The sequence below is a fragment of the Hipposideros armiger genome, unplaced genomic scaffold (genome assembly GCF_001890085.2).
Source record: "Hipposideros armiger isolate ML-2016 unplaced genomic scaffold, ASM189008v1 scaffold_297, whole genome shotgun sequence".
Lineage (NCBI taxonomy): Eukaryota > Metazoa > Chordata > Mammalia > Chiroptera > Hipposideridae > Hipposideros > Hipposideros armiger.
In genome coordinates this window covers 1,099,936-1,113,595 of record NW_017731647.1, presented here as the reverse complement: position 1 = coordinate 1,113,595, position 13,660 = coordinate 1,099,936, and the positions used below count along the sequence as shown (strand labels likewise).

Sequence of the window (13,660 nt, the reverse complement as noted above, 5' to 3'; positions counted from 1 at the left end):
CTGTTGTTCAGCATCTTAGCTGTAGAGGGCAGTGTCACTGGCCCTCATATGTGGGATCCGAACTGGGGCCCTCTGGTGTCCCAAGCCAGTTCTTAACCATTGTGCTACTCGGCTGGCCCAACTTTTTGTTTTTTTTAAGGATTTTATTGGGGAACAGTGTGTTTTTCCAGGACCCATTAGCTCCAAGTCAAGTAGTTGTCTTCAATCTAGTTGTGGAGGGTGCAGCTCCATGGCCTAGGTGGGGATCGAACTGGCAACCTTGGTGTTATGAGCACTGCGCTCTAACCAAATGAACCATCCAGCCACCCCTTTCATTAACTTTTGACAGTTTTATATAATGTGTCTTAGAGAAGGTCCTTTTGCATTCATATAACTAGATGTTCTGTAATTAGCTGCCTCTAAAGTCCAGTTCTTTCCATAGTCTTGGAAAGTTCTCATCAATTATTTCTTTGAGTAGGCTCTCTGTTTCCTTCTCCCTCTCTTCTCCTTTTGGTATACCCATTATCCTTATGTTTCTATTTCTGATGGAGTCAGATATTTCTTATAGTTCTTTCACTTTTTAAAACTCCTAGTTCTCGCTCTTCTTCCTTCTGGGCCATTTCTGGGTTTCTGTCTTTGAGCTTGCTAAATCTGTCATCTGTTTGGTCTGCTGTTTCCATTGCTTTCTAATACATTCCTCATCTCTGACTTGTTCATCTGTAAAATTTATTTGGTTCTTTTTATTATTTTTTAGTTTCAATCTTTCTGGTATAGCACCTCATTTGTTCATTGGCAGCTCCTTGAACTGCCTTTCTGAGTTATCTTGTATCTCGTTGAACTTCTTCATAACTGCAGTCTTAAGTTTTGTCATTTAAGTCATAGTCTTCCATGACATTGAGTTTGGTTTCTGGAGACTTTTCATTTTCTTTCTGGGCTCCCATGGTACCTTAGTTGTTCATGATATTTGATGGATTGTTTCCCTGCATACCTAGTTAAGGTAGTGAGCTCTTTTTCTTGTTTAGATACTGTTTTGCTCTCAACAATTCAGCAGGTTGATAGGAAGGGCACTCTTTTTGTTTTCCAGTAGACGGTGTTATAGCACAAGTTCTTTGTTTTGTTTTGTTTTTTCCTCATCTGCACTGTGTGTGCCTCTGGGCTCATAGTGGATTGGTGTCACTTCAGTTAAGGAAAGTGCTGTGTACCTCCTGGGATGGTTGGTGTCCCCTCTATGACTGGCTTGCCATGGTTATGGGGCCCTACCACTGTGGTGGGGGCATGTGGCAGGTGGTGAACGTTTTGTGAGCTCCCAGTGCTACTTCCTTTTTACTAATGTTTGCTGGCCCTTCTGTGTTTTTAGAGGCATCTTCACTGCTTCTACCAGGCTCTGCCGGGATGGGTGGGGCAGGAGAGGGCAGGTTCACGATTTCACAGCTCTGCCCCCCTGCTGGCAATGGATGTTGGCCCCACTGTATTGTTTAAGGCATCTGTTTTCTTGACCTGACTCTTGGGTTGGGTGGGGCTAGGGAGGCAAGTTTATGAGCGCACAGCTCTGCTGCCCTGCCAGCAATGGCTGTTGGTATTGCTGTACTCTTTAAAGCTTCCCAGTACCCTCTACTGAGGTCTACTGCAATGGGAAGGGGAGAAGGGAGATGCCTTTTCCTGGGGGACCACTGCTTCTAGCCCCTCATACAATCCAGGCCATAGATTGAGGCTGCAACTGATTTCTCCATCACTACTGTGGTCGCTGGAGCCACAGTAGGCGCTGTGCTCAATCTGTGGTACCCATCCCTGTCCTGCCTCTCCTCCTTGTGTCAGTTCACCCACCGTCAGATGTTCCAGTGTGTGGATCTCTCAGACATCCTTGTATGTTGAGCAGGGGATCCTTTGTTGCGTTCTAGTTGTCAGAGTTGTAAATTTACGGGGAGAAACAAAGGCATCTTATTACTCTGCCATGATGCTTACATCCTCATTTTTGGGTTTGTTGATTTTTTTTCTTCATTTTGGGTCATATTTTCCTCCCTTGCATGCCTGGTAGTTTTTTATTGGATGTGAATTTTACGTTGTTGGGTGGTTGGGGTTTTGTGTATCCCTTCCTTGTTTTGGAATGCAGTTACTTGGAAATATTTTGATCATTTTAAGGCTTGCTTTAAGCTATGTTAGAGCAGCCCATAGTCTCGGGCTACATTTCTCCACTACTGAAGCAGTGTCCTTCTGAGGATTCTACCTGATGCCCTGTTCACTGTGAGGTTTTTCCAATTTGATGGTGGGTATGTGAACTATTCCCACTTCAAGAATTTCTCTGCCAGCTGCTTTTTGGTGGTTCTTTCCCTGTTCTTGGGTATTTCCCAATGCTGATAATTACTCACCTGAAGACTTGAAAGACAAGCCTCTTGCCCATTTTTGGAGCTCTCTGTTCTCTGTGCAGCTGTCTTCTCTCTGGTCCTCTGCCCTGTAGATTCTAGTGGTCCCAGCCTCCCCAAATTCCTAACTCTGTCTCCTTAACTCAGTAAGACTGCTTGGTTTGGTTTGGGATCCCCTTCCTACATCACAGCCTGAAAACTGCCCCAAAGCAGTAATCTGGGGAAATCATGGGGCTCACCTCGCTTAATTCCACTATTCTGTACTACCTATTGTCCAACATCTAAAACCCAATTCTCATGTGTATTTTTCCTTTTTTTTTTTTCCTAGTTGTTTAAGGTGGAAGAGTAAATGTTTTTTCCACCTTGGAAAATGGAACAGTTTTTACCCAGTTGCTCCAGCCAAAGGCTTAGGGTTTATTCTTGGTTGCTCTCTTTTCCTCCGTATCTAATCCACCGCCAAGTCGTGTCAGTTCTACATTCCAGCTGTTAGGTTAAGCCTCCTTCCCTTCTACCTGGGCTACCAGGCTGACTGCCTCCTACTGTTGGTTCTCCACAGCCACCTGAATGAACTTAAAAATCTGGAAACTCTATTTGTATCATTCCTACTGAAAAGAAATCATTCCTAGCTTTCCCTGTGGTGGCCTCCAAGGCCCTTATCAAGCTTGTCCCTTTCCAACGCCACCTTCTCAATATTGTTCTCCTTCACACTGACCTCCTTCTGTGCTCCACTATACCAGGTTCTTTTCTTGAGTGTTTTTCTAGGTTTTCCTTGAATGGCTTCTCAGCTGGGGCTTTAGCGGGGCTTTCTCCGATGACCCCAGTTAAGGTAGTTGCACACATCACCCTTGTTATCAGTTATATGGCCCTGTTCGTTTCCTTCATGGCATTTAGCACAATCTGATTATCTTGCTGATTTTTTACCTGCTTGATTCTGTCCTTCCCCACTAGAATGTAAGCCCCTTAAGGCAGGGACTTTTTTTAAAAAAATACACTTCTAGGTCCCCAGAATGCAGAACAGTAAGTACCTTACCCTATAATGGGGACTCAGTATAAATCTGTAGAATGAATGAAGTAATTTACCACTCATGTAATTTTGTTGTTGTTGTTAGAATGGAAGAGTTTAACTTCATGGTTCTCCTATCAGTGTTTCATTTATCTCTGTATAGTAATTTCTAGGAACTTTTGTTTTGATACCAAAAAAGGAGTTAGATATTCTTTGATAATATTTACTGAGAAATTAAACCAAGATTGTAAACAGAGCTACACCAGGATATTCATACACTTCATTGGAATAGTAATAACCATAGAAGGATAAGAAAAGTACCTGTTCACTTAATTTTATAATTTGTTGTATTGGGAAAAGTTATCCCTGCTAAATTGCTACAGAGGTATAACCGCAGGCTTCCTAAATACATACACTATGGCCCATGTAAAATACAAACTAAACATTTTGAAAAGTTGAATAACCAAATACTTGCCTAGTCAGGGTATGGTTTTCTTGACTTTCAGAGACATGTAGAAAAATCCTCAATACCAGTATGTCTCACAAAGTATAAGCTGAGGGATGTTTTTCTTTTTTGGTTCTTGTATTTAGAGGGAAGGGGATCTATGCACTGTAAAAACAACCTTCTTTCAAATTAATGAAATTCATTTTTGAAATTTTTTAGAACTATGTGCTCATGATGGGCCAAATGGGTCTCACTTCCTTTTTTTTTTTTTAAAGATTTTTTTTTATTTTTATTGGGGAATTGGGGGGATGGGAACAGTGCTGGGGAGTTGGGGGAAGGGGAACAGACAAGTTGCTGTCGTTTTGTTCTTCAATCTAGTTGTGGAGGACGTTGCTTCACTGGCCCAAGTTGGCACCATCATTGCGCTCTTCTCTGGCGAGGCAGATCAGTCGCCGGCTTCTGGATGGCCGCTCACTGCGGCTGCTGGCCGCTCACGCTGGCTGCTGGCTACATACGGTAGCCCATGACAACCCACTGCCACAGGGGCTGCAGCCTACGCCGTCGCCGGCGACTCACAGTAGCCCAGCTCCAGTTTGAGCTGTTGTTCAGCATCTTAGCTGTGGAGGGCAGTGTCACTGGCCCTCATATGTGGGATCCGAACCGGGGCCCTCTGGCATCCCAAGCGAGTTCTTAACCATTGCGCCACTAGGCCGGCCCGGGTCTCACTTTCAAATATGTATGATTTTGGATTATCAAGAAGTAAATTCATTAAATTTAATCTCATCTATACATGTATTGACTAGTTCAGTCATTTAATTCCTTTGCTTTTTGCAGTTATTGGTGCCCATCTTGAATAATGAAGTTTGAATTTCACAAATGTGAAATACTCCCATACCTTTCCTGCAGCGTGTCCTGGGCCTATAAGCTGTACTATGGTATTTCTCAAGGTAACAAATGGTTGTGGTTTACTAAGGACAAAATAAGCCTCCTGATTTGTTTATTTGCTAACACTCTGCTTGATTTTAATGGAAACATTGTAAAATAGACAAGTACCCACAGGATTCTTTGTCAAAATATAGGATTAGGCTACATGAAAGCACTTGGCTGTGTTTTTGTGGTTTAATGTATGTGTGAGAAAGATTCACAGTTCTTTAGTAGACGGAATTCCAGTCTTCATAAGCCTTCATACTCCCTTCTTACACTTTTTAAGGTTCTATTTGCAACACTGAGAACAGATCCAAGTTAATGGGTATCTTGAACTTATTCAGTTAACTAAAGCAAAGATGATAGATATCATGTAATAATTATGGCATGCTATACACAAGTCATTGTATTGCTGATAAACCTCAATAGCATGACTGGTGAAGAGCTGCTACATAAATCTGTTATTGTTTAAATAGCACAGATAGTCTTAGGCAGTGGAGCATGCCATGAGGATGTAAAACGTTGCTCTGATGTGTTCTTCATTCCACACGGAAGCATCACATTTTGTGACTGAAGTCTGTTTATACCAGTGATCCGTAATCCCAGGAGCATGCTATGGACTAAGCTTCCATTGAAAGACATCTTTGAGGAAGTCATTACTGAGACTGTGCACCATTTTAACTCATTTAAATATTCCTGGCTTTTTTTTTTTAAAGATTTTTATTAGGGAATTGGGGAACAGGAACAGATAAGTTGCTGTCCTTTCGTTCCTCAGTCTAGTTGTGGAGGACGTCGCTTCACTGGCCCATGTTGGTATTATCATTGCACTCTTCCTGGGTGAGGCACTCACTTGCCGGTCATTGGGGGGCCACTCACAGCAGCTCACGGCAGCTAACACTGGCTGCCAGCCACTCATGGTAGCTCACGGCAGCCCACTGCAGCAGGGGCTGCAGCCTACGCCATCGTCACGACTCATGGCAGCCCAACTCTAGGTTGAGCTGTTGTTCACCATCTTAGCTGGAGGGGGCACAGCGTCACTGGCCCTCATGTGGGATCCGAACCGGGGCCCTGATGCTCAGAGCTGGCATTCCCAAGCCAACTCCTAACCAATGCGCCACTCGGCCAGCCCTTCCTGGCTTTCTTAAAACATAGTTCTCTTTGTATGTTGGACCTAGTAAACATGAAATTCATGTGTCCACATGTTTAAAAGCATTTTGGCTTTTCTACATGAGGCTATCTTACTAAGACAGTCTTACTATCTTACTAAGACTTACTATCTTACTAAGATAGTCTCATGTAGAAATAAAAAGCCAAATGCTTTTCTGTATCCAGGACTTCTGAAACAGGAGTTTACTGTTTCGAAGCCACTTGGTTAATAACACTTGATGTAACCAGGTCAGAAGAAGAAAATAATATAGAATCTTAATTTAATCGTCCTAATGAGATCATGTCCCAGCATCCCAGTACTTTTTTTGCTGTTGTGATCAGTAAGAAGATATGTCCACTAAAACAACAATAAAACTATGCTGCCACTTTTTGCAGCCTTCTTATGACACACATCTCCATTGCATGGCTTGGGTTTTTTCTTAGTGTGAGTTCATGCAATGGTAGGCATTTATTTTTCCCTTCAAGAGTATTAAATTCACAGTGGTCTTGAAATTGGCTTTTGGCATTATTCATACCAAGAATTAAGTCAGAACACTTCATTCTAAATGTAAGTATAACCTATAGTAAATAGGATGACTTAAAAATAATGTGAAATGGGCCGGCCGAGTGGCGCGATGGTTAAGAACTGGCTTGGGACGCCAGAGGGCCCCCGTTTGGATCCAACATATGAGGGCTAGTGACACTGCCCTCTGCAGCTAAGATGCTGAACAACAGCTCAACCTGGAGCTGTGCTGCTGTGAGTCGCCGGTGACGGCATAGGCTGCACCCCTGTGGCAGTGGGTTGCCATGGGCTACCGTATGTAGCCAGCAGCCAGCGTGAGCAGCCAGCAGCTGCAGTGAACGGCCGTCCAGAAGCCGACGACTGATGTGCCTCGCCCGGAAAGAGCGCAATGATGGTGCCAACTTGGGCCAGTGAAGCAACGTCCTCCACAACTAGACTGAAGAACAAAAGGACAGCAACTTGTCTGTTCCCCTTCCCCCAATTCCCCAGCACTGTTCCCATCCCCCAATTCCCCAATAAAAATATTTTAAAAAAATAAATAAATAAAAATGTGAAATGTCATATTCTGATGAAACAGAATTTTGTGGTAACTGGACTTACAGTCCTCTATCCATTAGAAATGTCTAGCAACTGAATTTCCAATAAGACAAGCCCTTTCTTTCTCCTGACAGTATAAGAAAGGATTTTGGGGGTAGTAAATTACTTATAGAAAGCTAGTTTCTTTACAATGAAAGGTATAAAATAGGTACAATGATATTTAACTCAACCCAATTTCAAGCTTAACCCATGTAGATAAAAGTATAGCTATATATAGGGAAAGTCATCATTATAAAGAGTCTTCCTGTTTGTAGGACTGTGAGTGTTTGTTACTTGGAGGGACAAAAGTCTGTTTGAGGACTCAATAGACCATAATGAGAATTAGCTCCATAAATAGAAAGCAACATTAAATAAGCCCAACAGTAGAAGAAAAGCAGGCTGTGAATTGGTTTTTGTGGGTTTTTTTAATATCTATATAAAAAATAACGAGCGATTTACAGATCTTTTTCTCTAATCAGAGCCTCAAGTGTATATATAAAGGTACTGTACAATATATAAACATTTACAACCAGTACATCCATAATTTGCTTAGCATTTCAAGGCCACATTGCTAAGTCAGTATATAATCAGGACAGTGACAGGTTACTTAGAGAGGAAAGAGCCACATCAGACTGACAACATATGACATCAAAGTTATGTCACAGTTAACAATAAAAAATAGGATTTTTATCACTAATTGTGGACTAAAGGGAAAATAAATCATTTCTGTGGTACTAAATTCATAGCGCTTATCAAGCCTTCTAATTTTGCTCTATTCAAGTAGTTACAATACGTGGGTAAATATAGTTCTGGATGAAAAGGGGATTTCAAAAATCTCACTCTGGGAAGCACGTCTTATCTACAGGGGCTGAGTCAGTTGTTACATTAATAAGAGTTTCACAGTCAGACTGAGAGGGAAGGACCCAGACCTAATGGTTTCATAACAACAAGATGGACCCAGGGCGACAAAACAAGTGTGTCCAAATACTCCATAAGATGCTTCTATTCTGAGAAGCTCCTTTATTTATAGATGCTACTGAATGCTGGGACTGGAAAACCTGCATCTATTTTATGGAGTCAAAAACTGTTTCCACCTTCTAATGCACGTCTTGAGTGCGACTTTAAAAAAGAACTCTGAAAAGCTGTACAAGCGAAGCAGACATTTAGTCTCCCTTTCTTGTTTAAAAACAAGAAAGTAAATGTAGCTAGAAATTAAGATCTAGCAAGTACTGTCTGTCAGCGTGTTTGTCCTTACCTGCCGAGCGGGTCTTACAAGGGTTCTGCGTCTAAACACCCCAACTTCTACAGCTGCTACCAGATGAGATGGTACTTTATCAGGCAGTGGACTGTGAAACTAGTTGAATGATTAAGTCCCTCACATAAGCTGTATAATATTTTGACTCTTCAAATATGTATTACATATTAACAACTAATAACTTAGTAGTAGGTACAACCAAAATATTCAGAAATTTGGTAGTTTTTTTAAAGCACTATTTCCACAGGCTTCTTTGTGGTTTTTCAGTGAAACAATTGAAATAAAAGGGTGATCTGAGATGCTATAATTACGTCAGGGCTGGATAACAGAGCAAGAGGTGAACTCTTAATTGCTTAAAGTACGTTCTCATTTTGAATAGTCAATTGTAAGTAATGTCTTTAACAGTTATTTGAAATATCTTACCCAGCCAAATTAAAATACTAAGCCATAAAAACAGTGTCAATATTTAACTACACTTCAGCCACCACAGCAGTGATGTTTGAGTTGTATTTTGAAACGGGGACATCATCAGTAGCTGTTAGAAGAGGCAACTGCCACCTTTAATGATCAGTTAATCTCTTCTTCTGCAAGGACTCAAATATTTCTCTCTGTAAACATGCAACATGCTATTGAAAATATCAACTTCCAAGCCAAACCTAATTTTTTCATTACTGTGGAAATATCTGCATGAGAAGGATAAAATAGACATGATACAGTAGATAACTTGGCACAAATATAAAGTGAGTTGCGACCACATTGTTAATATCACATATGTCATTTGTTCCGACACTCATGACAACGAGCAGGGCATTGTCAGGTGAGCGTGAGGGCAGGCAGCCAGCCAGGGGGACAGTGGGTTCTTAGCAAACCTACAGGCCCTTCATGCAGCGTAGGTGACTCGATGCTCAATCAAAATATACTTACGTGTGTTTCAGAATGCCTGAGGGGAAAAAAAAATGACTTTTTTTAATATAAATGTTGCTCTTTAGTAAAAAAGATTACAACTTGTTTTTCTTTGTTTCATGGTGAAGGTTACAGCCGTTTTTCAGCCACACCAGCAGTGCCTGTGGCTTTATGTGCACTTGGCACCTTCCAGGGCCCTGGAGTGATTGGCGCTTTCCTAGCGGGAGAGCCACCTTCAGGTCTGAACCCTCCACTCTCTCTGCTTTTGTCACCTGCCTCGAGGTCCTTTCCCTTGTGATCTTCCGTTTTGTTCATAGCCGTTCTTTCGTCAGGTTCCTGCTTCAGCTTCTTCTCTGATGTTCTGACGTGTTCTAGCTTGTCTTTACTGGAGCTCGTGTCTCCCAAGGCTGCTTTCTTTCCTTTTTCATTCTCAGGAGCCGCTCTACTAGTAGCAGTGTTGTTAGGCTTCTTGGGTGGAAACGACTTCTCATCGGCCCTCCTGCTGCTTTTCTCTGGCGACCTTGTCGTGGTTTTTCCAGATTCGCTCTGCTTCGTGTCTTTCCTGACAACGCCCGATCTTTCTTTCCCATCCAGGATGTGCTCAGCACTGTCACCAGCACGGCCCCCTGCTCTTCGATTCTCAAACTCGAATAACTGGGCTTCAGCATTTGCATGGTCATTGCTTCCTTCAGTTTTTTGCACCTTCTTTGGGCTGGAAGACCGCCCCCTGCCTCTTCTGCCATGATCTTGTCCAGAACCGGCCCTGGGGCTGATCTGACGGCTTTTACTCTCCCCTTTCCTGGGGCTGAGTGATCGCTCTCGGGGCCTTCTTTTGGGGTCATTTTTGGGAGGACCGGGAACCTTTTCTGAATGTTCCTCTGAATAGCGACCGGCTGACTTTTTGGGGCTGGCAGACCTACCTCTGGGTGGAACGCCATTTTCTACTTTGAAGAGGCGTTTCTTGTCACTGTGCCCGTGACTGTTGTGGGGATCCCTTTTACTCAGATTTTTCTGGAGAAGAGACTGATGTTCATTTAAAGTGCTTTTCTTTTCAGGCACAAGGTCCTTGAACTCTTCTGCCTTTTCACATATCTGAACTCTCATTAAAGATTCTTCAATTACTGGCATGTGAGACTCTTCAAATATGGAAGCAGGATGTGAAAGTGGGGGAAATGGTGACTGTTCATCGTAAATCACGTTTGATGATGAAGGATTAGTAATATCCCAATCACCTAAAAAAAATGCATTTGAGTGGAACATTGTTAAATTCTGGAATTGTAAAGAGGAACAATCAGTTTTGAGCTTTGACAGCCGTTTAAATTGTACTTAAATTGTACAGCTTAAACAACCTGAATATTTTAGAGTTTATATATACTCAGATATCTCTCTATAAAGACAGATGTATACAGACAGCTGTACTTGTACATTAAGGGTAGGTTGTTTACATATACACAAAATATTCATTTTTCCAATTACTTATGCATGATTAGTAAGATAATATAAGATATGTAAATTCTTTGTAAGTAGTAAAGCCCAGTACAACACTTAAAATTAGACCAAATTACCTGGTCTAAGAAGCTTGCTAATTTAACTGTTACCAATGGCTACAGAGCTTAAGGATACGCCAAAATCACTAATACAGGAGACCAAACTGGTAACCAGACTGGGGTTCATGGGCATTTATCAATACTTTTCTTGCATGAAGCTGTCAAATTTAATGTCACAAGGAAACTGAAAAGTGCAGAAGATAGAAGTAGATGTATTTAATAGCATCATTTTTAATTAAAAAGAAGGAAGTGATTTACAAGACATGCAAATTTACCAAGTCTTTTTAAGGAAAGACCGAGAAAAGCCCTGAAAGCCTTAATGTTGCTCAGGTTTCACGTAGGAGCACAGACCGGAAGGAGCCAAACCTGAAGAAGGAAGAGAAAAAGCCTAGGACTATGTAAAAAAAAAAGAAAAAATCACAGCGCAGTTAGCAAAGGTGGCACGGGGAACGTATGATTTACAAGCAGATGGTGGAAGATAATAACACAGTCAGAGAATTACAGGCTGGAAGGGCTGCAGGAGGTCAGATCTCCACTTATCCCGCAGAAGCTGGGGGGGAGGGGAGGGAACTAGAAGGGAGGAGCACTCAGTGTGGCACTTCATTTCTAGACTAGTGTGCGCCATTAAAAAGGAGTGATTTTTTAAATACTGTGGTATATGGAAAACATACAGTGAAACCAAGGAAGTTTAACATCAGTACTGGAGTACAGATGTGGCAATACCTTATCTCCAGGTAATAGCTTGTCTCTAGATAGGGCTAGACAGCAATTAGTTTTTGACAAGTGACCATAAAAGCCTGGAGTGATGCTCACTGAGAATCTTATCTTACTATAAGGAAATACCATTTGAAGAGGTTTCAGGTGTTTTCATGACATTTAAATCATGTTTCGAATGTCCTTGTTTACAGGCCCATTTCTCTGCAACAACAACTACGTATATGTGTTCTGTTGAAACCAGCTTAACATACATCCCGTCCCAACAAAAGTCCTGCCTGAAGCCAGTTATGTGATTTATAACGAGGCTCTGTAACAAGGTTCTGCTGTCTACCTTTGCCTCAGCTCGTAAAATGCCCCCTCCCTAACACAGCCTTAACTTTTCAGCTACAGGTGAGCTGCTTTACTTACCATGGTCAGGTATCAAGCCAGTTCCTGGCCTCAAAAGAAGAAGGACTTTATTGCCACCGGCCTGAATGAGCTCAATTGCGCGCGTATGTGTGATGCCTTGTGTCGGTTCTCCATTGATTTCAACAATCTGGTCACCAACCTGGACAGGAGGACATTCCCAGGAACAATGTGAAACTTGTCCATTTTGCATCTGTCGACTTGAGAGCCGCTCAGCCTAGCTGACTGCCTCTCGTTTGTAAGCTATTTTACTTGTACATGGTGCTGTCATGTTAGAGAGTTCAAGAGGGGTGGCTAGATGCTAGCAATAGGAAGAGAAAATGAATGTCTGGTTTTATTTACTCTATAAAAACCATACGTGGGACAGTTTTATATGAGTAGTAAGCAGGATCTAGACATCTTGAAATCAAGAATCAAATATTCATAGCTTCAAGCTGAAAAAACTCATCTTGGGGAATATATTAATATGAATAATTTAAAACTGATAACTGGCTCATACTTCATTACTTTAGTGTAAAATGATTTCCCTAAGTAAACAAATATAAAACCTAGGTATCAGAATAAGATGCCTCAGACCATTGCTATTTACTAGAAATGTTATTTTAAAAGAAAAAGGAAAGCTATGGATGAATCAAGTATAAATTTTGCAAAGGGCCTTATTAAAAATAATGTGGTGGTGATTTTAAAATATATTCCGGATTTGAAAATATATTTCAAGGTGACAAGCAACTGAAGGATATTGGTGTCAAAACAAAACTGAACAATGGGAAATGACTGAAATTCCAAAAAGTAATTCAAATGTTTATAAAAGTTTACTGAACTATCAAGAAATAACAACAGAGAGGACTGGATAATTATTTAACAAAGGTTGGTGGGACAACTCTGCATCCATAATGGGGCTGGGACGCTGGACTCTGGAGCCATATCTTTGTTTCCGTCCTGGCTCCGCCTCTTCGTAGCAGAGCGGCCCCATTTTCCTCTCTGGCAAATGGGGATAATATCAGTTATGTACCTCCTGGGGTACTTGGGCAGGTGCGATAAAACACAACTATACACCAAGCACGAATAAATGTTAGTTTTCAAGTTATCTATTTTCTGGTTCCCCCCACCAAATTTAAAGCGTATCAGTATGAATTTAATTGTAGACTGTATAATGCAAACAATTTCAAGTAAACTATGAAACAGAATAAGTGTTTTGTTAGATATTTATGAAAAAAATGATGAGAGTCTCACTTTTGAAGAAATGGAAGCTATCAAACAAGATCAATGGATTTAACATATGAAGTAGAAATCTTTAAAAACAACTGAAGTAAGATGATAGAATAGAATGGAGAAAAGTAATAACCATGATTTTAAAAACTTAATATCCAGAATATATAAGTGAAACAAAAGTCAATACCCAGATTTCCATTGTGATTGAAGAAAAATCATTTTCATGAGGAAATACAGATGATAAATTAGCACTAGATATATAATCCTGCTGATAATTAGAGGAATGAATTTTAAACTAGATAGTATTTGGAGCATGCTTTGGGTATATCTTTTAAAACATAGTTGAGGTTATAATTAATTTCAATAACATTCTTGACTTAAATTTACTGTCCAAACCTGCATATTTCTTGTTTAAGCATAACTAAATTGCAATAAAACTTGTAATTGAACAGATTTTCCACCAGGTGTCACTTTTGTTTAACTTTAAAACTAAATGGTGGGGAAGGAGACAGAGCCAAGGCTTTAAGACTTAGGGCAGACAGGCCCTCAGAGAGGGTTCTCTACTGGTCTATACAAAGCTGAAGACAAAACACAGCACCTTTGAGTGGGAAATGTAAACATTCTTTTACAACTTTGTTACTTCAAAGATTTTAAATGTGATTAAG

At 41.0% G+C, this 13,660-nt stretch overlaps 1 protein-coding gene across 3 annotated transcripts in view; it reads right to left on the bottom strand.

The window, feature by feature from the left end:
• Positions 1 to 7,362: 7,362 nt before the first annotated feature.
• Positions 7,363 to 13,660, bottom strand: part of MAGI3 (membrane associated guanylate kinase, WW and PDZ domain containing 3) — a 247,008-nt gene continuing 240,710 nt past the window's right edge. For 2 of the 3 annotated variants that reach the window (XM_019659190.1, XM_019659192.1), the window contains exons 20-21: positions 11,787 to 11,925; positions 7,363 to 10,346 (exon numbers count right to left, since the gene is read on the bottom strand). In XM_019659190.1, coding sequence (XP_019514735.1) covers positions 9,244 to 10,346; positions 11,787 to 11,925 — 1,242 coding nt within the window. In that variant the 3' untranslated portion in view covers positions 7,363 to 9,243. Of the gene's footprint in view, positions 10,347 to 10,936; positions 11,028 to 11,786; positions 11,926 to 13,660 lie in introns of all 3 variants that reach the window. The other variant, XM_019659193.1, reaches the window with a different exon arrangement.